This window comes from Crocodylus siamensis, chromosome 4 (assembly GCF_052110815.1).
Source record: "Crocodylus siamensis isolate JL-2025a chromosome 4, ASM5211081v1, whole genome shotgun sequence".
In the NCBI taxonomy this organism is placed as follows: domain Eukaryota; kingdom Metazoa; phylum Chordata; order Crocodylia; family Crocodylidae; genus Crocodylus; species Crocodylus siamensis.
In genome coordinates, this window is record NC_143398.1 from 12,273,170 (window position 1) to 12,299,905 (window position 26,736).

The 26,736-nt window shown below is 43.5% G+C and overlaps 1 protein-coding gene across 2 annotated transcripts in view; it reads left to right on the forward strand.

The window, feature by feature from the left end:
• CDC123 (cell division cycle 123) overlaps window positions 1-26,736 on the forward strand; it is a 56,539-nt gene that overhangs the window by 17,429 nt on the left and 12,374 nt on the right. For both annotated transcript variants that reach the window (XM_090041790.1, XM_090041789.1), the window contains exons 7-9: window positions 13,463-13,511; window positions 15,783-15,858; window positions 20,331-20,453. In XM_090041790.1, the coding sequence (XP_089897916.1) occupies window positions 13,463-13,511; window positions 15,783-15,858; window positions 20,331-20,453 (248 nt within the window). The remainder of the gene's footprint in view (window positions 1-13,462; window positions 13,512-15,782; window positions 15,859-20,330; window positions 20,454-26,736) is intronic.

Genomic DNA, 26,736 nt, shown 5'->3' on the forward strand with positions numbered 1-26,736 from the left:
GAAGTGTGGCACCTTCTTACCAAGGAGATGCCCTTTGATGTTGTCTTTGGGTCTCTTTCTTTTTTATGAGTTTCTAAGCTTCACACTGGTCTAATTATTTGAAGGAAAGGAAACGTCCTTTTCCCTTCATACAGACCCTTCTGAGTAATTTTTTGCTGCTATACCTACCAGCTTCTTGTTGTTTTAGCTGTAGGTGGGGAGAAAAGAAGTCTATATTCTATACCTAGCTTCCCTTTGCTAAGAATCAGGTTGAACAAATGTAAGTTGTGGCACGGCTAACAAATAGCGGGAGGTATAAAGAGACTGAAGCTCTCTGTATACGCAGGAAGACAGTGCTGTTGTCACAGTTATCTCCATGACTAGATTGTAAGCTACTAATAAAGGCCACATGCTTCTGTCTGTAAAATGCTCAGGGTATAAGTAATTCTACTGGAGGTGAATTAAGGTTTTTTTTGTGGGGGGGTTCCACCTCTCCCCCTCTGTTGCCATAGGCATGCATTATTGTATATTTAGCATTAAAGTAATGCTCTGAGATTCCAGTCAAGGTTTGGGAGACCTGTTTTGCATAGTTTTCATACATGCATACAATAAAAGGTAGCCCATAAATTTGTGATCTCTGACTATGGAATTGCACTATAACTCTCATAATCTTTTTATCATTTTGAGTTTGGACTAATTTTACTATTTTGTTTTATCCTAATAAAGGGATTTATGGCTCTCTTTGCAGAAGGGTGTACTAAACTACTTGAAATGCTTTTAAATTAAATTACAAAAACCCTCACTTTGCCAGTCTGGAATGGATTTAGATGGGGCTTTTTAATTATGGAGCATCCAAGAATTACTTACAGAATGATACATTTTTCATTTAAACAATTGCCATATGCTGGTGAGGGGGCAGTATAATTGCACTTTATTTAAGAGATTTCACCAGCGGAAGCTTGCTTCTGTTGCCAGTATACAAATGCACACATTGAGACCTTGGTTATGGTCACAGTGGTTGCATTTACATGAGATGCTATCACCAAATGACTGTGCAGTACCAAATGTGCAGTCCCAGGCACATATAGACAAACTGAAAATGTTCTGACCAAAGTAAGCACACATTACAGTGAGACCCTTATAAGCATGTGTCTTTTTATCAGTATTCACTGAGCATGGAATATATAGATTTTAATCTTCATTTAACATTGTTCAATGATGGAGAATCTACCATTTTTAAGTTGTTTCTCTAATTAGTTACTGTCGGGTTTAAAAAATTGCACTTGCCTCTAAATTTCCCTAGCTTCCACTTTTTAAGCCAGGGGTGTCCAACCCTTTTGAATGTGGGGCCGGATCGTGAACTTTTTATCACCCTGTGGGCTGGCAAGCCATATTCAAAGACATCACAGGAAGTGGTATCACATGAGGAAGTGATGTCACATGACCTTTGACACCAGTGAAGTTGCAGAGGTTGACATGGTGCTGGTTGACATGGCATGCATGCCTGGGTTGACATGGTGCTGCAGGAGCCGCTTGGCTACAACGGGGTTGACCTGGTGCTGGAGAAGCCGTGAGGCCAGGCCAGGGTTAACCTGGGGCTCGCCCAGCCTGCCAGTGCCATGCCCGGGTTGACATGGTGCTGCAGGACCTGCCTGGGCAGAACCGGGTCGGCACCAGCCAGGAAAAGCAGCATGCAGCTGAAGCCGGCTTCCCGTGTGCTGCTGGGGACGGGAGGAGGCCGGCCAGGTCGGTGCCAGCCAGCAGAAGCGGTGGCGGAGCCGTGTGCTGCTCGGGACTGAACGGTGCAGGCAGGGGGAAAATGCAGCTCTGCCCCTGCCACTCTGGCTGGGCTCATCCCATCCTGTCCTGAGCGGCCCACGGCTCCGCTGTCGCCTCCACCGCTTCTGCTGCCGGTGCAGACCCAGCCAGCGCCTCCCGCCCCCAGCAGCACATGAGAAGCTGGCTTCAGCTGCGTACTGCTGGGGACGGGAGGAGGCTGGCCAGGTCTGCACTGGCCAGCAGAAGCGGCTGCGGAGCCGTGTGCCGCTCGGGACTGACCAGAGCACGCTCGTCCTGTCCCGAGCCGCACACGGCTCCGCAGCCGCTTCTGCTGGCTGGTGCAGGCCCGCCAGACTCCTCCTGTCCCCAGCAGCACGTGAGAAGCGGCCCCCCCGGCTCCTCGCACATGTGCGGCCAGGCCCGGAGAGCCACAGCACCTGGGGGAGACTGGCCGGGGGAGCAGGCGCCGCTTTGCTATGGGGGGGAGCAGAGCAGGGCTGGCTTGAAGTGAGCGGACAGGCGGGTGAGGAGGCAGGCCTGGGCCGGCAGTGCCGGTGGCCACTGCTTGGCCACCAATATGGGGCTGCTCTGGCAGCGCAGGGCATGGGCACCGGCACTGGCGCCCCATCTCCATGCAGGATCTCACCTCTGTCCACCACACATCTGGGCAGGGCGCGGCCCATGCTGCAGCTCCCCTGGCCACGCGCTGGGGCAAGGGGCGGAGCCAAGGAACAAGTTGCACACTCTCTGTCCCCAGCTCCTCTAATCGGGCGCGGCTGGGGCAGCCCCACACCACACAGCCCTCGGGGCAGTGGCAGCAGGACCCAGCTCACTGATGAGCCCAGCCCCGCGGGGGTAAGCAGCTCCCCTCCCTTCGCTGCCGACGGGGGTCCGTGGGCTGGCCCTGCCTGTATCGCCTCGCCACTGCCCTGCCGCCGCCTCTGCCATGGAGCATGGAGCAGGCACCTCAGGCCAGATAAAATGGCTTGGCAGCCTGCATGGCGGCCTGCGAGCCATATGTTGGACAAGCCCGTTTTAGAAGGTCATCAAGGAGCACATCTGCGATGGGCTGGCTTCAGGGATGATGCTCAAGGGCAACCAGCACGGTTTCATTAGGGGCAGGTCGTGTCAGACCAACCTGATTGCCTTTTATGATCAGGTCACAAAAGCATTGGATGCAGGTGTCACCGTGGATGTACTCTTTCTGGACTTCAGCAAGGCCTTTGACACAGTCTCCCACCCCGTCCTCATTAAAAAAACTAGGCGACTGTGGCATTGATGCCTACACAGTCAGATGGATTGCAGATTGGCTGAAGGGTCGCACTCAGAGGGTGGTGGTGGATGGGTCATATTTGACCTGGGGAGAAGTGGGCAGTGGAGTCCCCCAGGGCTCGGTCCTTGGGCCCACGCTGTTCAATCTCTTTATCAGTGATTTGGACGACGGGGTGAATAGCAACCTGTTTAAATTCGCTGATGATACCACAATTTGGGGTGAGGTGAGCACGCTAGTAGGGAAGGAAAGACTGGAGCAAGATCTGGACAGGTTACAGGGGTGGGCTAACAAAAACAGGATGCGTTTCAATACTGCCAAGTGCAGGGTGCTGCACTTGGGCAGTAGGAACCAGCAGCACACTTATAAGATGGGAAACTCCCTTCTTGAGAGCACAGAGGCAGAAAGGGATCTTGCAGTCATTATTGTTTTATCTGTGTTTTATCCAAATACAAAATAATAATATTGTAATAATGCATATTGATTAATTACACAATAATAATAATAATAATAATACTTTCCTGAATGATTTTTTTTTCTGTATTATTACTATTTTCATCTCTCTGTAGTAATGAACTAATACCAATTTTGGAATTTTCCTAATATACTTGTCCTTCACTGCTGCAAGTATGTTTTCTTATTGCTTCTATTATCAACTTGATGCAGTTTCTAGCTTCTGATTTTTCTGTTCATTGCCATGAGCTTCCTCTTGTTACAGTACTTCTGTTTTTCTTAACTGTTTCTGCTTCCCTGCTAAATGACATTTTGTTAGGTCTTTTTTAGCCAACCCCCCTCCACCCCCAACTGAAAATCCATAACTTTTTCTTATACTGTTCTCAGTGACCATATTTTTATTGTATTCTTCCTCCCAGTCGATTTGACTGTATGGAGTTGGTTCTTTTAAAGCACCAGTTGTGTGTTGCTGGTTTTGACCAGTAACACATGAACTCAAGTCAACCGAAGCTATGGCTGTTCTTTGGTTGTACGCTCAATGCTTCTGTCAGCCTCTCCTTGAGAGCTTGACTTTGTTTATGAGCTGAGGGCCTTCCAGCTGACTAGCTGCTGCTTTCTGTAGTCCATGGATCTGTGCTCAAAACCCAGATCTTCCATTGCTGATCTTGCCAGAAGTTTGCTCCAAGAACGTTCTGTCTCTTGTCCTTTGATCATGGGGCCAGGAAAGGGCTTGGAGAAGATGGCTTTGTCATTCCTCTCCTTCTGCTCCCTTTCTGGGTTCCATAAGCAGCCTATGCTCTGCGAAAGATCTCATGATGCGGTAGCATTTAATGCTAATAAGCACCACCACCACTGGATCCCTTGTTGTCAAATTCAGAAACCTGCCCAGTCTTAAAGTGAGGTCTTGTGTCTTGGCTCTGAGAAAACAGCTTGCTCTCTGACCACCTGTTCTTTACAGAAAATCCTATTCTTTTGTTTTAGCTTACAGCTTCTGACATGCATAGCCTCCCTTGGATGTTTTATAGTATATCTGATTTTACTTACTGTTTGGGCTAAGCAGCCATCCACAAATGCATCCCATATGCCAGTTGCTCTGTTTTATTTGTCCCAAAGGATCCTGAGAGGGTTTCTGTTGCTTCCACATTTAGATCTAAGTATTGATTGGAAATGTGAAGTTGTGTGAAATTTCCCTAGTTCCAAGCAGTTGAACAGGACAGCAAGCATGTCTTTCCTTCGTTGGAGATTTTCAGGAAGAAGCTGGATGGGAACACGTCTGGGATGGCTTAGGGGTGATTCCAGAAATAGTGAATGCTATCTCTGTGAAGAGGGTTGGACTACGTTAACCTTTGAAGTCCCTTCCAATTTTGTGATTCTCTTCTCTGTGGTAGTCATGATTTGCCTGTCATCTTAATCCAGCATGAAAAATGCTGCGATTTGCCTATGGTTAAGAACATCCAGACCTCCTCTTTTGATTTTTCTTTCTTCTGTTTCTTGGTGAGTTCCTTTCTTGAATCTGGGGTAGCAATGCTTCCCAAATTTTATCTGTGTCCAAAAAATCTTTGTTTTTCCTGCGGCTTGGTAATGTCTGTGAATTTCCTTTGAATTTAAGAATCTTTTATTTCAGCTGTCCCCGACTTGTCCTTCATAAGGAGCAAATTTCTTCTGGATATAGTCAGGAATGGGCACACGGCATACCATCATAGGTCACTACCCTTATTCTTTCACCTAGGAGAGTTGATCTCAGACATCAAGCTGTTCTCATGTTTACTGCCAAGGATCACCAAACAACTAACTTTTATTCTCTCTGTCCCTGCTTGGCTCCAGCCCCTCTCTAGCAGGGAACGATAACCGTTGACTTGCTTAAAAGAGCAAAGTTGGGGACAGCTGAAATAAGAGACCCCTTGCAAAAGCGAAACGACCAGACCTGTCTATGCAGGGGTTTGCAGCCCACACTTTGCTTTAGCTCAGAGGTAGACATTTAGCTGCACTTAGTTAGAAAAGTCCAAAATCTCCTTTTTGAAAACTCAGTCCAGTTTAGGTTTAATTGTCTTAACCAATTGTATGATCACCTCAAGGCCTCCATGTCAGCTAATGGAATTGCATATCTTATATTCCCCTTGCTCTTACTGGGCATCTTTATATCTTGGACTTACAGGCAAACTTTAATTGGGTTAACTACAATCTAGTCTAAAGGCTGAAGTGTAGTTTCAGTTGGAAGACTGACATTTCACTTTTCCTCCTAAAAGCTGTTGTGTGATGTTGGTATAAAATGCTGTGCTTTACACCACGGCACACTGTATTTAGTTAATTGGGTGATAAAGGTAATATGGTTAGTGATTAGAGCGTGAGTTATTGCTTCCTTGATATGAAGTGGCCCACTGGTCAGTAAGGGATTTTGATTTCCTTCTATCCAAAGTGTTATGAAGTATTTAAATAAAAAATGTCTTATTTATTACAGCCGGTTTATGGCATTCCTGAACTTCTAAATTATTCAAATGAATGTAGCAAGTCAAACAGTTGAAATGATTACTTGCTGAATCACAAAGTCGTCTTCATTAATTACATTATTGATTTAAGTGCCAGCTCCATAGACCTTAGCAAGCAAAAATTAGAAGTGTAGTTGGCATATGGAAGTAAAATGCTGAACAAATAAATTGCATACTTTATGTGCCCCAGCACTTAGAGATGCTTGTAAAGAAGAGAAAGAAACGGATTGAATATTTAGCTTGGTGAAAAAAGTTTCGTGTTTGTTTGCTTTTTATTTTCCCTTTGCCATGTATTTCCAACAAATGAAAGGTAAACTGTTGCTTGGGGAGGTGGTACAGTCTACTGAGAGGTACAGGACATGGAATTGGTTTGTTATCCTGACTCTGCACCAAAACACCTCTTCTCTCTGTGCTTGTCCTTCACCTCCTAACTTCTATGTCCTGTTTTTCTAGATTGTAAACTCCTCCAGTCAGGAATGATCTCTTACCGTGCCTTTGAGCAGTGCCTAATGTAGTAGGGTATCTGTTGAAGGCTACTGAAATGCAAGTCATAAATAATACATGGTTTCTTGGATTAGTCAGTATGTCGAGCAAGAATAGATAAGCTTGCATTGTTACAAATATTTGGCTTCTGACATGAAGTTGATGTATTCTATGTTCAGGAAATTCATGAGGATAAAACCTTTTCTTCTTGGAGCAGGAATAAAGCAAGAGACTTGACTACTGAATGGTGCAATCCATGTTATTTCATTTTAAGCATTTTATTTTACTTAACTGGCTCTTCAGAAAATTTGTGGCGGGTGCTCTAGGCCTTTCTGAATCACAATTTTTTAACAAGGTAATGAAGCGCAGCAAGAACTTCCTCTCCCCATGCTCCTCTCCCTCTCTCAGACTCATAGAAAATGAGGGCTGGAAGGGACCTCAGGAGGTCGCATCTAGTCCAACCTCCTGTTCCAAACAGGACCAGCATCCCAGGCAGGGCTTTGTCTAGCTGGGTCTTAAAAACCTCCAAGGATGGAGACTCCACCACCTCTCTGGGTAACCTGTTCCAGTGCTTCACCACCCTCCTAGTTGGAGAGTTTGTTTTTTTTCCCCCAATATCCAAACTAAACTTCCCTTGCTGCAACTTTGAAACTGTTACTCCTTGATCTGTCCTCTGCCACCGCTGAGAACAGTTTAGCTCCAGACTTCAGTTAGATGAACTTTTAAAATGTATTCCTCTTTTGAATAGAGGATCTCTTTTGTTTTCATCTGCTACTCCAGTATCTTTTCTTTACTGCTATCTGAAGAAATAGGGTTGTTTTGTTACACAATTGATTTTTCTCAAGTCTTGAAAACAGCTAATAATTACTTTGCTTTGATAATCCGCTCATTGTTAATCAAGCTTGTCATGAGAAACCCTGGAATTCAGCTGAACTTCAGCGATTGCTTCTGTTCCAGTGCTCCAGATCCTAAATCTACAGACGCTGCAGTTAGATGCTGATCTCCTGTGCGCTGGAGCCAAGTAACTTTCCATGATTCTAATTTAACCTTTCAGATACTGTTAGCTTACCAGTACTGTGTAGAGAGTCAGCAAGAAAGAGATGGAGAAGTCCGCTGGGGGGCTTTCTGTTTTGTTTTTTTCCCCCCTTGTGATGCCAGAACAGTCTCTTAAGGGTCTTAACCTTTGAACTCCCAGAGGTGGGCAGTTTCAACAAGGTACCTGAACAATCACTTTTAAACATGTAAAGATTGACTCTTGATCAGACTTGGTTCAGACTCATCCGATCTTGATAAAGCCTACCGAAGAGTTTTCAAGCAATAGGAGAAGTCCAATAAATGCCAATACTCACAGTCTCAACTCGGCTTAATCCCAGGTTGCCAATAAAATGTAGTAAGGGACCATCTCTGGTTCATATTAGGGGCAAGAAGCCTCTTCCAGTTAAGCTCAGCACTTACTCGTGCCAGATAAAGGTCCCCAGCTACAGTAATCTGTAGGGCACAGAGAGACTGGGCTAATTAGTTTCCCTAGTTTATGGCCACCAACTGCCAAACACTTAGTACCACCAAGCCAGAAAGAGGAGATGTGGATCATAAACTGTCATCTTTGCTTTTACCAAGGTCCTGTTGAGTTTGGGTCCTAACCAAACTGCAAACGCTGTTAGGCTCTTACAGAGCACGCTTTCAAGACTGCATATGATGACATAGCCTTATAGTTTGCTTTGAATTTTCAATACTGTACTTAACTGTGGCGAAAAAATATCCAGTCATTTTATTTGACTCTGTTCTCCTTGCTGAGTAGGAGGGATTGTAGGTGGTGAGACCACGCGTGTCTCTCCAAGTGAACAGTTTGCAGAACCATTATGGCATGTGGGGAAAGCTGCCAAAAATCTGCAGAATTGTTTTGTGCAGTTCTGACTAAAAGGCTTAGCAATGACCTTGGTTTGCACAAATAATGCACATCTGCTTGAAGCGTGTGTCTTGCAATATACCTCTTCCAGATTTACTTGTATCTCCTGTAGCTTTGCATTTGACAGCATGAAGATATCTGTGTTTTTATAGTTTTTTGGCAAAACTTCGTAGCTTTACAGGAAGGGTTTTTTTTGTTTTTGTTTTTTGCTGTTAGATGCCAGAAATTCACTCTTTCACTTTGGCTGCTTACATTCTGTATATTCTGCCTTGTCTGATAAATTCATAAGACTGGTTAAGACCACAACTGCTGGCAGTTCTTTCCTAAAGAGACAGCAAACTCCTTTTGTCACTGCTACTGGAAATCAAGGAGCCACAGACGGTGCAGCCCAGCAGATGGCCATTGGACTGGTGCCGAGGAATTTGGGTTCTATCCTGTCTGCACCACTGGCCCGCTAAGTGACCTTGCTGAAGCTACCTCTCTTCTTTGAGCCTCAGGTACCCCAGTCATACACAATAGGGAAATATTATTTACCCAATTTTGTAAAAGTCATTGAGATGAAAGGTTGAAAAACACGTGAGAGAAATACATCTTAATAATTAAACTTCTCTGAATTCAAGGTTTGTCCCAACTCTGGTTTATGTGAATGTGTTTTTCAGGATGATTGTAGTTGCTTTGTATTTACAGGCTATATAGTATGTTGTTTTCTTAATGGTACTGCATCAAAATTGTGCATGTTTTGCCGTAGCCTTGTAATTAAAAGGTGCTGTGTTCTTCCCCCGACTTCTTTTATCTTCCTAACATAAAGCAAAAGAGCAACATTGCTTCTACCTACAGTTAGTTTGTTGTCCCAGTTAAGGAGACAATATCCTCTCTTTTAAATCTTTATAGGGAACCATATCAAACAGTAGTTTCTGCAGCAGCAGTGGAACAAAGGAAGGAGCAATGGCTTACAGTGCTGTGACATGGCACTCCAACAGCTTCTTGCTACTATGCAAATGAAGTGCTAGTTTAACAAATATTAAGCCTAGCAGTTCCAGGGGTTTTTCTTAGGCAGTTTGAAGCACTTAACAATTTTCTGTTGTTTCCCACCATTTTCCATGTATGTCAATGTTTGCTGCAAAGCCTGTTCTCCCACCCTTGAATTTGTCAACCTTAAGAACTGGAGCCATCTCAACCAAGAAAGTTGAAGGCTGCAGAATAGGGACTTGCTCCAAAGATTGACAACAGTGAGAAGACTCCTGTAGGGGCTTTGTATCAGGAATACAAGTTGGTAAAGAGATTTTCTTCCCCTTCAGATACAAAGTAATTATTGCAATTTTCATTGCAACTTTAATAGTTTGTTTTATTATCCCCAGAGTAATCACTGTGATTTGCAAATCAATTCATGGCTCCCTAAGTGCAGTGTGTACTGCAGGCATTGTAAATCGTGTTAAATCACTTGACTGCTCTATGGATAAAGGGGGAGGAGAATGGAACAGGGTATCAGCACTGTGCAGAGTCCTGTTATGGCAAATGCATGTTGTGGATTATGTTATTTCTACTGTATACAAAGAAACCTTGTTTTTTATTGGGTCTTTTTAAAACGTTTTTACCCATAACTAATATTTCAAGAAATAAATTGCTGACTACCTTGTGTAATGGGTAACAGTGGTTCTCAGCCTCTTTGGACTTAAGACATCCCTGGATGGGCAGTACAGGCACTAGCACACAAGGTGAGAAAAAATGTAGGCTGGATTGTAGAACTCAGCAGGCTTGACTTCAGCCATCAGCTGTGCGGTTTCTGCTGGTCCCTCTGGTCAGTTTTTCTTGAGCATGGTAAATGGCTACATCACTAATGGAAGGATTGTGCCCTTTAATTGTCATATTAGTCATCATTAGTTTGAACTTTTCATCTCTGACAAATTAAAAGCTGCTAGAGTGAATAAACCCTAAATCAGTGGATGTCACCAACTCCCATGGGTTTGCCAAAGCAGGTGATACGCTTTTAAAAAGAGCACACTCATGCTTGTATTTTTGCCTCCCTTTTTGTAGTAGGTATTAGAGCATAAACTCTGTGGGTATAAGCAGGACCTCAGTATACTCTCTGGCTACTTGCTGGGTGGATGCGCCTCTTGCGACAGCTGTCTCAGCACTGAAAGTTGCCCACCACCAGCTGCCACATTTAAGAATGTCTCTGTGTGCGTCTCATCAGGATTCCAAAAGTCCTTAGTCAAGTTCCCTACAGACGGGGAGGATTAGGTAAATCTGGGAATATCACTCAACTATGACCCAACCCTTTAAACAGTTCAGTGCCAGTAAGGTAAGGGGGAACTTTTAGAAAAAAGGTTATAAATTCTTTTGGTGCATCCCTTTGAAACATTACAGGATTCAGTGTAATATTTGCAGTTGCCATAGCATAACTGTAGAGATGATTATTTCATGGTTGACTTTGGGGAATCTATTTCTATTCTAATTGCTTACTGAAAGAAGGAGCAAGAGATCGTAGCTGCATAAGAGGAAAAACCCTGGGGCATTTTTACACATGCAGGTGCTGCAGGACCAGGCACTTTGATAGGCACCCAGCACTGCGACACTTGCAGTTACATAAGCAGCAAAATGCATGTCAGCACTAACAGTGGCTGTGGCGCATTATTGAACTAAAACATAGGAGGTGCTGTAGTTCAAAAGTGCAGCACCACTGTTTTCTGCTCACTGACGCGCGTTTTGCCGCTTATACAACTGCACATGACGCAGAGCTGGGCACATCAGCTTGCGTGTGAAGCAGACTTGATTAATCGAGTTTGCTCCCAAGTGGTGGATCTCTGGCACGTCGCGGGGCCAAAAAGTATGTGTATAAATGCCCTTTGTGTCTACACACAGATATGTAAAGTGTGTGAATAACAGAAAATTGGCTTGTAAGGTCTGTTCTTTGCAATAACGTTTTTTTTATGGTCGACATAAAAATAGCACGCTGTGGTACAGCAGGGTCTAGTGATGCTACATGGTCTCTCTCACTAGTGGAAAGGAAAATAGTCTGCTTTTAAGAACATAAGAAGTGCAACATTGGTTCAGACCCATGATCCATCTTGCCCAGCATCCTGTCTCTGCCAGGAGCAGAAATGAAGCACTTAACTGGATAATCTCTAAAGTGATTTATCCCCTATTCAGTACCTCCTCTAGCATCCATCAGTTATTGCTTTAGAGATGCCAGAAGAAAGACTTTCAACCATTCTGTTCAATAGCCATTAATAGATGTATCATCCATGAATTTATCTAGTCCCTTTTTGAACCTGGTTGTGCTGTCTACCTCCACTATGTCCTGTGGCTGTGAATTCAACAAATTAATTATATCATGTAGAAAAGTATTTTCTCTTGTTAATTTAAAATCTCCTAATTTTGGTGTGTGCCCCTTAGTTCTAGTATTTTGTGACTTGTTCGTGAGCAACAGTTCCCTGTTCACTTGGACCATACCCTTCGTGATTTTATAGACCTCTAGCATATCTCTTCTCCCATCCCCTCCCCCGCCCTTCCAAACTTCTCCTTTCCAAAACGAAGAGTCCTGGACTTCTTATTCTCTCCTGATATGACAGCTGTTCCAGGCCCCTGATCATTTTGGTTTCCAGGGGACCAGAACTACCCACAGTGTTCAAGATGTGGCCACACCATGGGTTTGTATATTGGCACGATGTTCTCTGTTTTGTTTTCAGTTCCCTTCTTAATGATGCCCAACATTTTATTGACTATTTTTGGTCATCACAGTACACCGTGGTTATGTTTTTAAAAGTCTATTGTGACACCACGTTCTCTTTCCTGAGTCGTAATAGCTAGTTCGGAACGCAGAATTGCATACGTATAATTGAGATTATTTTTCCCCAGGTGCATTACCTTGCGCTTGTCAACACTGAAGTTCATCTGCTGTTTTTTTGCCCACTCACTTAGCTTGTTGAGTTCTTTCTTCAGCTCCTCTCCACAAGCTTGGGACTTGAGTACCCTGAATAATTTGGGGTCACCTGCAAGCTTAGAGATTTGATCGTGCACTTCTGTTTGCAGGTCATTGATGAAAATAATGAACAAAACTGGGTTCTGCACAGATCCCTGTGGGACCCCACTTTTGACCTCCCTCCATCCTGAAAAGTGACCACTTAACTTTATCTTTTAACCAGCTCAGTTCACAAAAGAACGTTCCCTCCAGTCCTGTGGCAATGTAGTTTTTTTTTAAAAGCCTGTGGTGAGGGACATTGTTAAATGTTTTTTGAAAGTCCAAATATATTAGCATGGTGATATTTCTGTCGGTTGATTACATTAGGAAGTTGCATGCTAGAGTTTCTTAGAGAAGCGTGCTGAAGTGAAGCCAGTTATCAGACCTTTATGCTTCTGTGTCAATCCAGTTATGCCAGGATAATAATTTAAGAGGAAGAAAAAATCTAGTTATCACAAATGGAAAAATCTCAGTATTGGAGTAGTATCTTTAAAGGGGGTACCATCATCCTGGCAATCATTAACTTGTAAACAAATACATTTCTCCATTTTTAATATGACCCCTTAGGTTAGTAAGAATACCTATCTATATTTGTTCATGCTGTTGATCTTTCTTGTGTTTTTCTCAACCTGGACAATGAAAATCCAAGTAATTAGTTTATCTTCAGAGCTCTTCATCCTGTGGCTTGAAATTGGAGAGAACTGTTGCTTGTTAACCAGTAAAACTTCTTTGAGAATTTTTGCTTTATTGTAGAAAACTTTTTCTGGTAGCTATAAGTTGTTCTTACAGTGATTAATTTTTATATTCAAGTTTGGTGCTTTCTCTTTTGGGAATGCATTTCTTTTTCTCTCTCCTGTCTTTGTTAACCTCCTTCTGATTCCCATGCCCAAGCAAAGCTTTTCATTGTTCAGAAGTAAGGAGGTGATGAGTGATTATTTTTGGTCATCTAAGAAATTACTGAACAGTATCATAAAAGAGGTGCTTAGTGTTGTCACTTTTATTATATATTTGGTTTTTACTTTAAAATGTCTCTCTTAAATAAGCTTAATGGTGCCTTCATAATTTGGGGTTCCGGTTTGTTATTTCAGGCAAGATTTTATTGTTATATAAAATTAGACCTTGATGGTTGTGATCTGTTTTTCCAGATTTATTCACTGTACTGATGATTCCCCTGATCCTTCCTTGGACTATGAGGTAAGACTCCTCTTGACTACATTATCCTTGGAAAGATTGTCCCTTCTGCTTGGGAGGATACCAATAAAACATTTACTCATAAAAATGCCAGACTAACAGCTCTAGAGAGTGAATGAATAGTGAGTGTGCTGTGCTGTGTTGGTTTTAATGTTCCAGACGCAGGGCAGGCAATATTACTACAAGCTTCTCCACAGTTTTCCCACAATGTGTGGGATGGTGTTGGGAAAGGAATAAGATTTTAGTGGTTGACAGTTACATATTAGAGACTAATATATATACTAATATACTAAAGACCATTAGAGACTAACTGGTTCAGAGTGGCATGAGTTTTTATAGGCAGCAACTGACTTCAGAGCCTTTGGACCGGTGAGTTTCTAATGTGCCAACCTGCCCTACCTTTTGCCTGACTTCAACTAATGTGGCTAGTCACTTCGGACATAGTGTGCATTAGTACCCCCTTTTTATGTTTGTATATCTTTGTTAATTACTTCGTTACACTATTACTTTGTCATGGTACTCACAGTAATTTTGCATTTAGATACAGCACCTGTAGTCTCAAAATACAAATGTGAATGAAATAAACCTTAAGCTATCCCAGAGTGCTTTAGAAATGTTAGGAACTGGGTCAGTGGGAGGCCCAAATTTTCAAGTTTCCATGAAAAGTAGGAGTCTCACTTTTGGTTGCCTGATGAGAGACATGTATGACCTGACTACAACAACTGGGTTCCAAGAGCTTGAGCAGCCTAGAAATTGAGGAACCCAAATTTGAGTGAGCACTTGTCCTCCAGACACAGAGTTCATGGAGTAACCAAGGATAGGATCCAGATTTTCGGGCTCCCAAGGTGTTTTAACCTCAGGGCAATCTTCTCACTTGACTATAATGTTAACTTCCATTACAAACCCCTATGTTGAGGCATTTGTGATGGGTTTTACATGCAGAAGATATATCACAGGAGGTTGCTTTGGCATGTAATGGGGGGAAGGATTAGTTTGTTTAAATTTAATTCAACCTCTTAAGTATTTAGTGAATGATTTTGGATGAGGGGGATCTTCCTGCTGAATTCCTTGATGATTTTGTTGTTCTGTGCTAATACTGTTTGAATATACAATTACAATGGAAAAAACTCAGTTTCCTTCCTCTTTCCCCCAGCTAAAGGACAGTTTTGAAATTCTGGATCAGAAATCCTGTCCGTGTTAGAAGGCTGGATAGGAAATCAGACCTGGCTGTGATATGTTACAGAATTCTTTGTTCCTAGCTACTCCAATACAGGTCAATGGAGAAAATGTATTCTTCCCAGTCCAAGAAGAATTGGTGTTTCATGTAACTGAATCTTGCCTGGAAAAAAAAATAGATGGGAACGTTAGAATGAGGGAAGGAGAGGAAAGATTTTTTCATTCAAATATTCATGCACCCGAGGAATTAATGTTGCCTTAAGCCAATAGTTCTCAACCTTTCTAGACTCAAGGTTACCCCTCTTTAGATTCAGGGCACCCCTCAAAAATAATAGAGCAATTCCTCTGTTACAAAGAACTCATGAAGACCTCAATAGGGCAGAGTAGTTCTTAACACTATGGCTTTCTATCTGAAAACTTCAGGTTTCTCTTGAGAATCATGTGTGTACACCTAACATGGCTAAAATTGCAGTTGAAAAACTCCCTTGGAACAAAAATCCCAAGGTACCTCAGGGTGCTGTGGCATACTGGTTGAGAATCACTGCCTTAAACAATAGTGACTGGCTGGGTCTTATGTAATTGATATCAGTGTCTTGTGTTTGAATCATTGGGAGAGTCTTTACAGCATGTTTACTGCAGTATTTCAAACTCTCTTCAATCACAATAGAGTCTATGCTGCAGTAATATATATTCCTCTAATAATGTTCCAGGTGTGTGACTGAAATGAAGCTCCTTTTTAAATTATTTTTATTGCTTTTCATATGTGAATTCTAAGCCATTTTAGTGGGATGCAGAGAGACCAAATGGGAAAAATTATAGTCTACTTATCAAATACAATTTTGCTTTTATGTGATAACTTTACACATAAATAGGTAACAAGATAAGCCAAACTTCTTTGAAATATTTCCGCCAAGGTAATTACATAGACTATAACTATGGATTTTTTGGTTTCCTGTATTAAGAATTTCCCACAAGATAGTTTTTCTCAGTTACAGCAAATACAGTCATAGTGTCACAATGTTTCTTTTGACAAAAGTTGCCAATTAACTCCTCTTTAAGCCATACTTGGATATGTCTTTTATTTTCTTCTTTCTATAGCTTGTCCTTCGAAAATGGTGTGAATTAATTCCTGGTGCAGAATTCAGATGCTTTGTCAAGGAAAACAAGCTTATAGGTATGCTTTTTTTTCATTTAAGGTTTATTCTTATTCCCTTTTAATAATTGTAAAGCAGCCAGGAACAACGTTTTTGGCAGGCAGGCCACAGATTAGCCCCGAGTGTCACTTGAATCCCTTTCCCCTACTTGCTCCACTTTCTGCTTCCTGTCTGGTACTCCCTGTCTGTTCTGATGTTATGCTTTCTGCTCTGTGCCCTGTCTGTCACTGTGCTGTCGATCCTTTCCATTGTCTGGACCTTCCACACAGAGGCTGCTATGCCACTTATGGCACCCATGCCAGAGGTTGGCCACCCCTGTTGTAAAACACAGTAGTGTGTAAAGGAAGAAACATTTCCGTGTCATACACGGTAGATGGGGATCTGTCTTGTCAGTGCACAGAGAGCCAAATTTGTCCATTTTTGGGCTGGGAAGTTCCAAGTGGAAGGTGGGTCAACTTTGCCCCTTATAGACTAACTAAATTAGAAAGAGACAGTGCGCAATCTTTCATGAGCTAGAGCTTACTTAACCAGATGTTGTGAAAGGACATGAACAAACCCATTTATAAAATGGAGAGAGTGATGTGAATAAAAAGGTAGAAAGGGATGGGGAGAGCAGAGGGCAAAGGGAATAATGATGGGAGAGGCAACAAGTGAAAAACCCATAGGAACAAGTTCCAAGTGACCACAGTGTACATCAGTGGCAAAGTCCTTTATCATGGGTTTATTGCATAAAAATAAGAAATCTGCCAATACACATTTTGGCTGATTTTTTTTTTTTTTTTTCAGTTCATTTTTCTGAAAATAATTCAAAATTTGCATCATCACGGTCAACAAGCAGAAATCATCAATGGCTCAATGTCTAATTAGGAGGAGGTATTAAGATGGGTTCCTCAGGTGTTGGTCCTAAGTCCAGTATTGGTCAACATTTTCATTAACAATTTTGTTCATGGGATTGAGTTCACATTTGGCAAGTTTGATGACACCAAGTTGGGTGGCATTGTTGACCTTCTGGAGGGCAGGGCTAGGATCCAAAATGACCTGGATTGACTGCGGACCACTTTTCCAGGTAATCAAATCAGGTTCAGCAAGGACAAGCTCAGTCCTGCACTTGGGATGGAATAATTACATACACAGATACAAACTGGGGAATGACTGGTTAGGCTGCAGTAGTGCAGAGAAGGACCTGGCAATTGCAGTGGACTGTTAGCTAAATATAATCCACCAGTGTGTTCTTGTTGCAAAAAAAAGACACTGGATTATATCAAGACAGACGCTTGCAAATCAAGGGAAACAATTCTCTTCAGCACTGGTGGGTCCTCACTTGACCTCACAAAATTTGATTTAAGGTCCTGGTAAGTGAAACTTATGAGGAAAGACTGAAAGACCTAGGGTTATTCAGTCTGGAGAAGAGAAGACTTGGGAGGGATTTGATAAGTCTTCAGAGACCTGAAGGGTGATTATAGAGCAGATGAGAGTGGGCTTTTCTCTGTGGCTGTAAGGGATAAGGACTAAGGCAGGGGTGGGCAAAATATGGCCTGTGGGCCGGATCGAGCCTGCAAGGCCATTTTATCTGGCCCACAGGGCCCCTAAAAATATATATATAGAAAATTAATATTTCTCTGCCCTTGGTTCCTGTCAAAAATGACAGGAATCAAGGGCAGTAGGACCCAGGGGAAGCCTGGCGGGTTCCAACTCCCAGCCAGAAGACCCAGCTGGGGTTTCTGGGCTGGGAGCACATGGCTGCCCTGGCAGGAAAGCTCAGGTAAATGGGCATGGGCAGCCCCAGGCAGTGCGGGGCGCTGGGCACGGGGCAGGGAGGAGCCACTTTTCCCCACCCTCAGCAGCAGCTTCTTCCCTGCTGGTGAGCAGGGGGTTGGGGCTGTGCGCTGCCCCCTGCCTGTACTGTGGGGCTGGGGGGCACTAGTTGTGAGCCAGTAGGAGCACAGAGCTCACACCGGTGTCCCAGGGCCAGTGCCAGCAGGACCCAGAGCAGGGTGGCAGGAGCGTGGGGTCCCAGCTGGCAGGGACTCTGGAGCCAGGCCAGCTCCCCTGTCCCTGCTGGTGCAGCCCAGCTCAGCTGCACAGACCCCTGCCAGCCTGTGCCCCGCTCTGGGCCCCGCCAGTACTGGCCCTGGGACATTGGTCCCAAGACGGTGACCAGGGGCGGGGCTACCCATGCGGCCCTGGACAGCCTACCAAAACTGGGTAAGCAGCCCTCCGCCCAAAATAATTGCCTGCCCCTGGACTAGAAGCAATGGCCTCGTGCTGCAGCAGAGGAAATTTTAAGTTGAAGATTAGGAGGACCTTTCTTACTAGAAGGATAGGCGAGCACTGGAACAGGCTACCTTGAGAAGTTGTGAAATCTCCATACCTGAAAATGTTCAAGAGCAGGTTGGACAGACACTTGGCTGGGATGGTTTAGTTAGGGGTGAGCTTGCTTTGAACAAGGTGCTGGACCAGATGACCGCAGTTTCCTTCCAGGCCTACTTCCCTGTGATTCCCACTTTCCTTAAATGGGGAGGCCTGATGGCCACACCTGGAGATGACACACAGCATGTGTTGCAAGAGTGCACTTTTCCAGTTGGACAGCTGCATCCCCAGAGCTGCCATCCTTTGTTGATATGGTTTGGACCTGCAGTCGGTTTTGCAACAGCTGTTAATACTTAGAAATGGAGTTATCCATTTTTGCATGTACCATTTAAAAGCATGCCTCAAAATTAGACAGTATGGACTTACACTAAGAGATGAGCTCTGACATCATTCATGTAACTAAAATAACACAGATACAACACATAGGTCTTCCTTATGGGTTTTTTCTTGTCACTAGTAGCACAAGTTAGTCACATTCTAGTGATAGAGAATGTGTTGATTTGTCATATGTGCAGCAGGATTTTACAGTTGCTCACATTTATGTATTCAGTGTCAAAGCATCTGTCACTTAAGATGCATGTTAAGTTTATCTAATTTGAATCATTCTGTTGCTATCAACTTAAATTAATGTCTTTCAGACAGACAAAATACATGCATTTGTAATCATCTGATTCAGGCCAGAGTGATTTGTGAGGCATGGGGAACAAAAGACCATGCTGGAGTGAATTGGAGAAAGCCTTGAGTTGCATTTTAGGGGAACAAGTTGCCTTTTTTATGAGAGAGATTGTCAAATCTATGTTAAAAAAACTGCAGGATTTAACACTTGGAGTACTGTAGCAAGAAAGTGTTTCCTCACACACCTTTTATCAAACACCTGCTCCTCTTAACCAAGTTAGAACTTACCTCTTGGGCTCTGCCTTACTTACCTCCTGGGCTCTGCCTCCCCTGTGGACATGCTGGCCTAAATTCTGTCCTTCGCACTCCACAGATCCTAGTTGCTCCCATTCATCATTTCCAATGCATCTCACCTCCCTCCCCACTGCAGGGTGCCCAGCACTACATCAAGTTGGGAGCATGGGGGAGAGATTTTTTTGGCAGAGTAAACAGGTAGAAAGTAACTTTTTCAAGGAACCCCAGCTCCCTTCCACATCCAGAGTGCACTAATTGTATAGTGTGGCCAAATAGCCAGCATCTCCTCCTTACCATTCCTGGTAACCCTGAAAAACTGACCACTCGCTAAAGGTCTTGACCTCAGCTAAATGGAAGTCCCAGGGCTTTAATTAGTAATGCAGTGTAAGGGTTACATAATACCAAAGGTTTCAGTCTTCTTGGGTTAGTCGTGGTTTTCCTGAATATCTTGCTAGTTTAGCTCAAGGTGCTTCCTTTCTGATTTGCCTCTCATTGTTTGTTAAGAAAAGAAAATTGCAAAGTATTTTCTCCTCTGTACAATATGCTCTACCTATAGAACAGGCACTGTATAAAGATATATTTGTTTTACATGGGACTCAGTTGCCCCATGCTTTTCAGACCTTTCAGACATGTGAACTCGGAGAACCACATTTCATCACGAGCAGCAGCGCTGAGGACTGCTTCAGAAGCTAGGTATACTGATAGAAGTAAAGAGCCGTGTTTGGCCTTTCTCTTGGGAACATCCGTCAGTGACTCCTCCTTACCACCGGTTCAGGATTGTGGCGTTGGGTTCAAAAGAGTGTTCTGTTCAGCTTTTTGGGACTTGAAAGTCTGCCACTTATGGTCTTAATGGTTACTAAACACCTAGGAAATTGAAGAAACTTTACCTAAGATCCACTGTGGAAGTGGCAAATGTCTGAAAGCAGGCCCACACATGTGTGGGTAATAAATACCATTCACCAGATGGAGGGTAGAATTAATGGAAAGAAAATTGTTAATATAGTGAGGGTGCCTGAAATACCAGAGTAAAGACAATTGCCTACAGCTGCTATTGCTACAATTCAAATATTATGATCTTTAATGTAATAGACTACAGTGTGCATCTTTCTGATAACTGGGTTCTATTCATCCAATTTCTTTGCATATCTGCACAACTCTAAAATATGGATGTAAAATGTATATGGGTAATTAATTTAATTTAAATTTCTGACAGGTATCTCCCAGAGAGACTACACTCAGTACTATGAACATATCGCTAAACAACATGAAGAGATCAGCAGATCCATAGAGGAGTTCTTTCAGAAACACATACAGTATAAATTCTTGGATGAAGATTGTGAGTACCTCTTTAAGTTTTGAATTAGAAAAAGAGGATTGTGGGTAAGGATAATATTTAAAGAACTACTAAGTGGCTTGCTAGATGCTCAGAGATTTAATTTTAAACTAGAATCTGAAAAACTGATGCTTCAAGTGTGGGTTTTTTAAATGCAACTCCTGTTATCTCCAGAGGCAGATTTTAAGCTCAAAAAGACTTTCAGGACCAGATGCATAGTAATGAGACCTGTTAAATTACTGTGTCTTGTCCTTTGCCAGACCAGTATCATTTCCTACAGTAAATTCTGAAATCCCGTTATGTTACATGGAGCAATGAAAGACCAGTATTTCTAGGTAGCAATTGACATTGCCAGTGTATTAACTTTACAGTCAGGTAATGTTCTTGTTCCCTCTGGCTGTATGCCTGTGCTACTTACTGGTTCTGTGGTATCTGTTTTACTGATTTAAAAGTTTTGTATCATTAAAAATCCTAGCAGTCCATGGCATAAACTTACAGAGCAGTGCAGTATCTTCCGTGGTAGAAAGTTGGTAATGATAAAAGCTAAAGAGAGTAGTCTAGATTCTTTCAGGAAAAAGTGTTGATTTGAATGATCCCTTCCATAAGAGTTTAAATGCTTTTTTGCTTTATTTTCATTAGTAGTAGTAGTAGTTTTAGGTATTTCATTTATTTTTAAATGTCAGAAAACATTAGTGAGTGGACTTTGGTGGAAAATGCATGTGAAAGAATACCCAGGAATAAGAAAAGGAACATTATTGTATTTTGCTGCAGACCAACACTGGAAGACCATTTCCAAGATATTATATAAATCTATTAAAAAAAGTTGATACCCAAAACTGTAGCTGCTCAGACTTCTGTTCATAACGGGCATGTACTTTATTTTTTTAGAGAATCCACTACTGAAGTAGTAGAAGTAAATTTGAGGGGCATCATGTGAATGTTTGTTGTTTTAAACAAAGCAGAAAACCTAGTACAAATTCCATGCTGGAAACAGTCTCTTGCTACAGTTATTTAGTAGGCTGTTGGGGACCCCCCCCCCACGCGTTATATTAGGCCATGATTAACATGTTAATAATGGCATAAACAGGAAGGGTGCTACATGTGCACCCCATTTAAAGTGCTATAAAATGGGGAATGAGCCATAAATACACTGAACATTTTTATAGCTCATTTGTGTGGTGTCTTAAATTGAACACATGGCTTGGGCCAAGAATTGGCTGATTTTTCAGCCCTGTGGGAGGCTGTGTTGTGGAAGAGCTTCCCCTGCCTGGCTGGACTGCCCAGTGCAGGGAACTGAGGCTCCCAGTGGGGGAAGCCTTTAGCTTGCCCTGCCAGGGCTTTAAGTGCTACACAGAGCAGCCCTAGGTTGCCTGGCCAGAGCTGCTCTGTATGGGCCTTAAAGTCCCAGTGGGAGGATACCTCTGTTCCCCCAGTGCCAGGACTTTAAACCCTGTGCCAGGCAGCTCTGACCAGACTGCCCAGCGTAGGGAACAGAGGTCCCAACAGTGGAAGTCTTGGCTTCCTCCACTGGGGACTTTAAACCCTGCGCTGAGCAACTCTACCTGGCTGGTGCATACCCTGGTGCAGTCGCTGGACCCAGCCAACACCTGCTTGTCAGTCTGACAGTTTGGGTCTGGCTCCAGACCTTGCTTTGGTCCCCAACTGGGCTGACATTCAGCTGATTGTCAGGCACCTGTCTTTCAGCTTGTCGGTGCAGGGGAGCCCAGGAATATTGGCAAGTAGGGCATGATTGGGATCTGATCCCCAGTCTCAAAATTGCATGTGGCATGGCAGGGTGCATGATTTTTGGGATCGGTGATCATATCCCATCATGGCTTTAAATGACCCATCTATCAGGGGCCTGGGATAGTGTCTCTGAGCAGCAAATGATCAAGATTTGGTAAAATTCCCAATTCCAGATATTTTACACAGCTCAGGATGTAGATTGAAGCTCTCATCCAATAGAACTTTTAATCTTGTGAGCTGAAGTTAGTGGGGTTATTCATGTTTGTAGTGTTCATTTCAGTGGGATTTATTGTAACATTCATAAAGTTATATGCACGCTTAAGTGGTTTGCTGTATCAATTTAATGATCAAATAGAGCTTTCCCCTCTGACTTTCTAACGCACGGTATATGCCCACCCCTGCTTTTACTTAAACATTAACAATCTGGGTCTGCAACATACTTCATAAAAGAGTTTAACTCTGGAATGCTTTTGACCTGAGAACAATGCATTAGTTTGAGGATTGGGCTTTATTTTGAGTACAGGGCTTTTATTTTTTATTGGGTTTTTTTTTTCCAAATAAAAGCCCTGTACTTAACTGCTAACATAATTGTAGCTGGTATGTAATCAGTTGCTTGTTAAGAATTCAGACTGATATTTTTAGAAAGGGTACCTACAGTCAGGCTCCTTGGGTGATGTCTCAGAAACTGAGAGTTTCCCTGGCTGTTGCTGTGAAGTTTTCACAGGTCTTTTCCCTCTTACAGAGTAGATGGAGCTCTGCTTTCTGAGTTGCCTTTTGGGAAAAAAAAGCTGCAAGTAGGGGTGCACCAATAAAGATTTTCTGGGCCGATGCCAATGGCCAATTATTAACAAGCCATATCGGCTGATTAACTGCCAAAACGCAGTCCTGCAGCTTGGAGAGCAGTGTCTGGCTGGTAAGTCTGTTGGAGGGAAGGAACAAGACAGAGAGGGAAGGGACGTCGGGGGGCAGCGTGCAGATCAAGACCCCCCCACACACACACAGTGAGGGAGGGAGTGGGGCAGGGGCAGGTGCTGCACAGCTAGGACAGAGCACAGGATAGAGTCGTTGTTCAGCGGGCACAGAGAAGGGAAGACGGCTCCTGCTGCTGTGTGCACTCCTGGGGGAGGCATGGGGGACATGTGTCCTCCCCTCCCCCCAGATCTGTGTGAGGGGCAAGGGTAGGCAACCCACTGGGGGTGGCACTTGGCTTTTCCCAGTGGGTGGGGATGGGCTGGGGCTGTGCTCAGGCAGGTGGTGGGATGGGGTGGGGGGCTACAGCTATAGCCGCTCCAAAATTTGCTCTAGCCCCTCTCTCGGCACTGCCACTGCCCTCTCCAAGTGTAGGCTGGCCCAGCCCCTCTGCTGGGAAGAGCCCAGCACTGCCCCTAGCCTCAGCCTGCAGCGGCAGTCCACCCTCGCTCCATGCACAGATCTGGGGACACATGCCCCCCATACCTCCTGGGGGGGCGCACAGCAGCGGGACCCCACTGTGCCCCCCTCCCCAGACAAGCTGCTCGCAGATCCGTGTCATGTCCCACTCTTCCTCTTTTCCCCCCCCCCCCGCTGCCTTGGCTGGGCAGCACCTGTCTCAGCCCCACTTCCTCCCTCACCACAAGGGCCTCAATCTGCCTCCCCCCCCACCTCTTCCCCACTCTTCCCTCCCAACAGACTTACCAGCTGGACGCTGCTTTCCAAGCTCCTAGGCTAGCCGCATGCCTGCTGCAGTTGTGCATGCGCGTGCAGCATTTCTTGGCGACAACATCAGCCAAAAAAAAAAAAAAAAGCCAATTGCTGATAATCTCAATTTTCCTTTTATTGGTGCCGATATGATATGGACCAATGTACTGGTGCACCTCCTAGCTGCAGGTTACCTTCTGTGATGAAGACTTGCACATCTGTAGTCTTGGGCACTAATAAGCACTGAGTTTTTTTTTTCTCCAGGGCAACTGACTGCAGGGAAACACTACACAGCAATTAGTTTTTGGGGGCTTTTTTCATTTATGTCCATTGGTTTTGATTTTTTTTCCCTACTTATCCCTTGACAGCATATCCAGTGGTTTGCAGGAAGTTGGTAGTTGTTGCTCAAATAATCAAATTCTTTTCATTCTGTTCCATTCTTTAAGTGGCAGTGATCTTGTTTCTCTGGCAAGCTGTCTGTGCTTTATTGCTACATTGTGAGCTGATTGCCGCTCAGCCTCTTCCACTTGGATTGGTAGCATCTCCAGATGGGAGTGTTGAGTAAGTGCAGCTGGAGTGCTGCAAACTAACATGTTTTAAGAAAAACTTCGCAACCTTCTAAATACCAAGTGTGAGGAGGAATATAGTAGACGTTTATATCGTCGTTTTTCATCATCCTTATGAAAGATACCATTTTGATAACAGCGTAGCCAGCCTCCCGTTTAACAACAGAACATATGGATCAGCATGCATAATAGAAAAACTTTTTTTTTCCATCTGAAATCCCATCAGGATAGGGGTGAAGCTGAAGGAGAGGGATAATGAAGTCTTCCTGCGTGTTCATATTTTGTGTTGTACTAGCCAATATCGCAATTAATACTAATTATAGTATGAATTCTCATCCACCAAAAATTGGGCTAGCACCACCAGGCAGCTATTAGATTTCAGAGACTTATATTTACTACTGACTTGGGCCTGACAGATGAGACATTTTGCAATATGTTTTTATGCTGATTAAATGCAAGTGTTTGTACTTCCTGTTCCTATTAATCAGTAAGCTCAAATAAGCACATGTGATGGTAGAAGAAGCCTAATATTACTGTGCTTTCCTGTACAGGTGGATCACTGGTATGGAGGCTCATTTACCTGAGCAGGTTGCATATATTTAACTTCAGGGGTGATGTTTAAACTGATTTAGCAAAACTTGTGCTAAAGGTTTTGTGAACACTTAGTTGAACTACAGTCCATTGAGAAAAGACTTGCATTGAATTGAAACTGAGCACTCCTATATTGAAATAAGTGACTGTGTCAGGGCCTGCTTGGGTTTCCCTAAATCAAGTGGAATGCAATCAAGTCGGTACAACATCAGCCTGTAGAGAAGGCCTTCGTTTGTGTGTGATCCTGCGTAAGAAGATAATGCACCATGAAGTTGTGGGGGGAGGGGTGTTTGGTATTGGGCATTGTTAAAACTATGGAAAAAAAGATGCGCTGAAAGGCAGAACAAGGAAATGTTGTCAGATAACCAACCTTGCTGACATCTCTGAACATGGAACAGACCTTGCTAGTCAGTGGATGTGCTGCAACTGTTGCACATTGTACTAAACACAGTAGTTCCAGTATTGGTCCTCAGCCACTCCACATGCCCCTGCCCCTGCTGCTCGTTTTTACCTCTTGTTCTATTTCATTGTGTGCTGAAATTGTAATCTCTTTGGAGGAAAGGACTGTCTTTTATTAAATGTGTACAACATAGCCCCTTGACGTTACTGCCAATCAAGCAGTCATGACGCAGAAGTTGAAAGCTTTTCTCTGCTTAGAAGAGCTGATGAAATATTTTGGATTGGAACAAAAATGCAATAAAAATTAAAGGGGTGTACTTGGTGGCCATGTTAGTCTGAGACAAAAAGACATACAAAAAACTAGAACTCTTGGTTCCAGAACGATACCTATTATTAGACCAACTGGAAAATGGCAAGAAAATTGTCCGTTTCTGCAAGATTTCAGGATCAAAGTCCCTTCGTCAGGCTCTGGGAAAAGTGTAGATGGTACAAGGTGGTAAGAAGTCCCCATAGGTAGGAAATAAACTTCACGTTTGCACGGAGGGAGCTGAAGATGGAAGTCTGTCCCTCTGGGTCCACGTGAGCTGTGTTGAGTAGCTCTTTGATGTGTTGATCGGGGGAATTCCTTCCCTGGAGGTGTCAGATGGCAGGCACGGAGGCAAAAAAACTTCCTTGTTGTTCTGCAGTGAAGTTTAAAATCCAAAAATCAGCTGAAATTCAGCATCTTCCATGTTTCAGGGGTGTACTTAGTAGCCATGTTGGTCTGAGACATAAAGGTAAAATAAAAGGTACCCCTGAAACATGGAAGATGCTGAATTTCAGCTGATTTTTGGATTTTAAACTTCACTGCAGAACAACAAGGAAGTTTTTTTGCCTCCGTGCCTGCCATCTGACACCTCCAGGGAAGGAACTCTACCTGATCAACACATCAAAGAGCTACTCAGCACAGCTCACAAAGACATTCTCATGGACCCAGAGGGACATCCTTCCATCTTCAGCTCCCCCTGTGCAAAAATGAAGTTTATTTCCTACCTATGGGGACTTTTTACTGTCTTGTACCATCTACACTTCCCAGAGCCTGACAAAGGGACTTTGATTCCGAAAGCTTGCAGAAAATGAGTTTTCTTGCCATTTTCCAGTTGGTCTAATAAAAGGTATCGTTTTGGAACCAAGAGTTCTAGTTTTTTGTATGTCTTAAAAATTAAAGAGAAGCCTCCCTATGTAAGGGTAATGGAAAGTCTCTCAAGCTATGGACAAATACACTTATACTTATTTTGCTGCTTTAAAAGAGGAAGAGGATTTGCTGC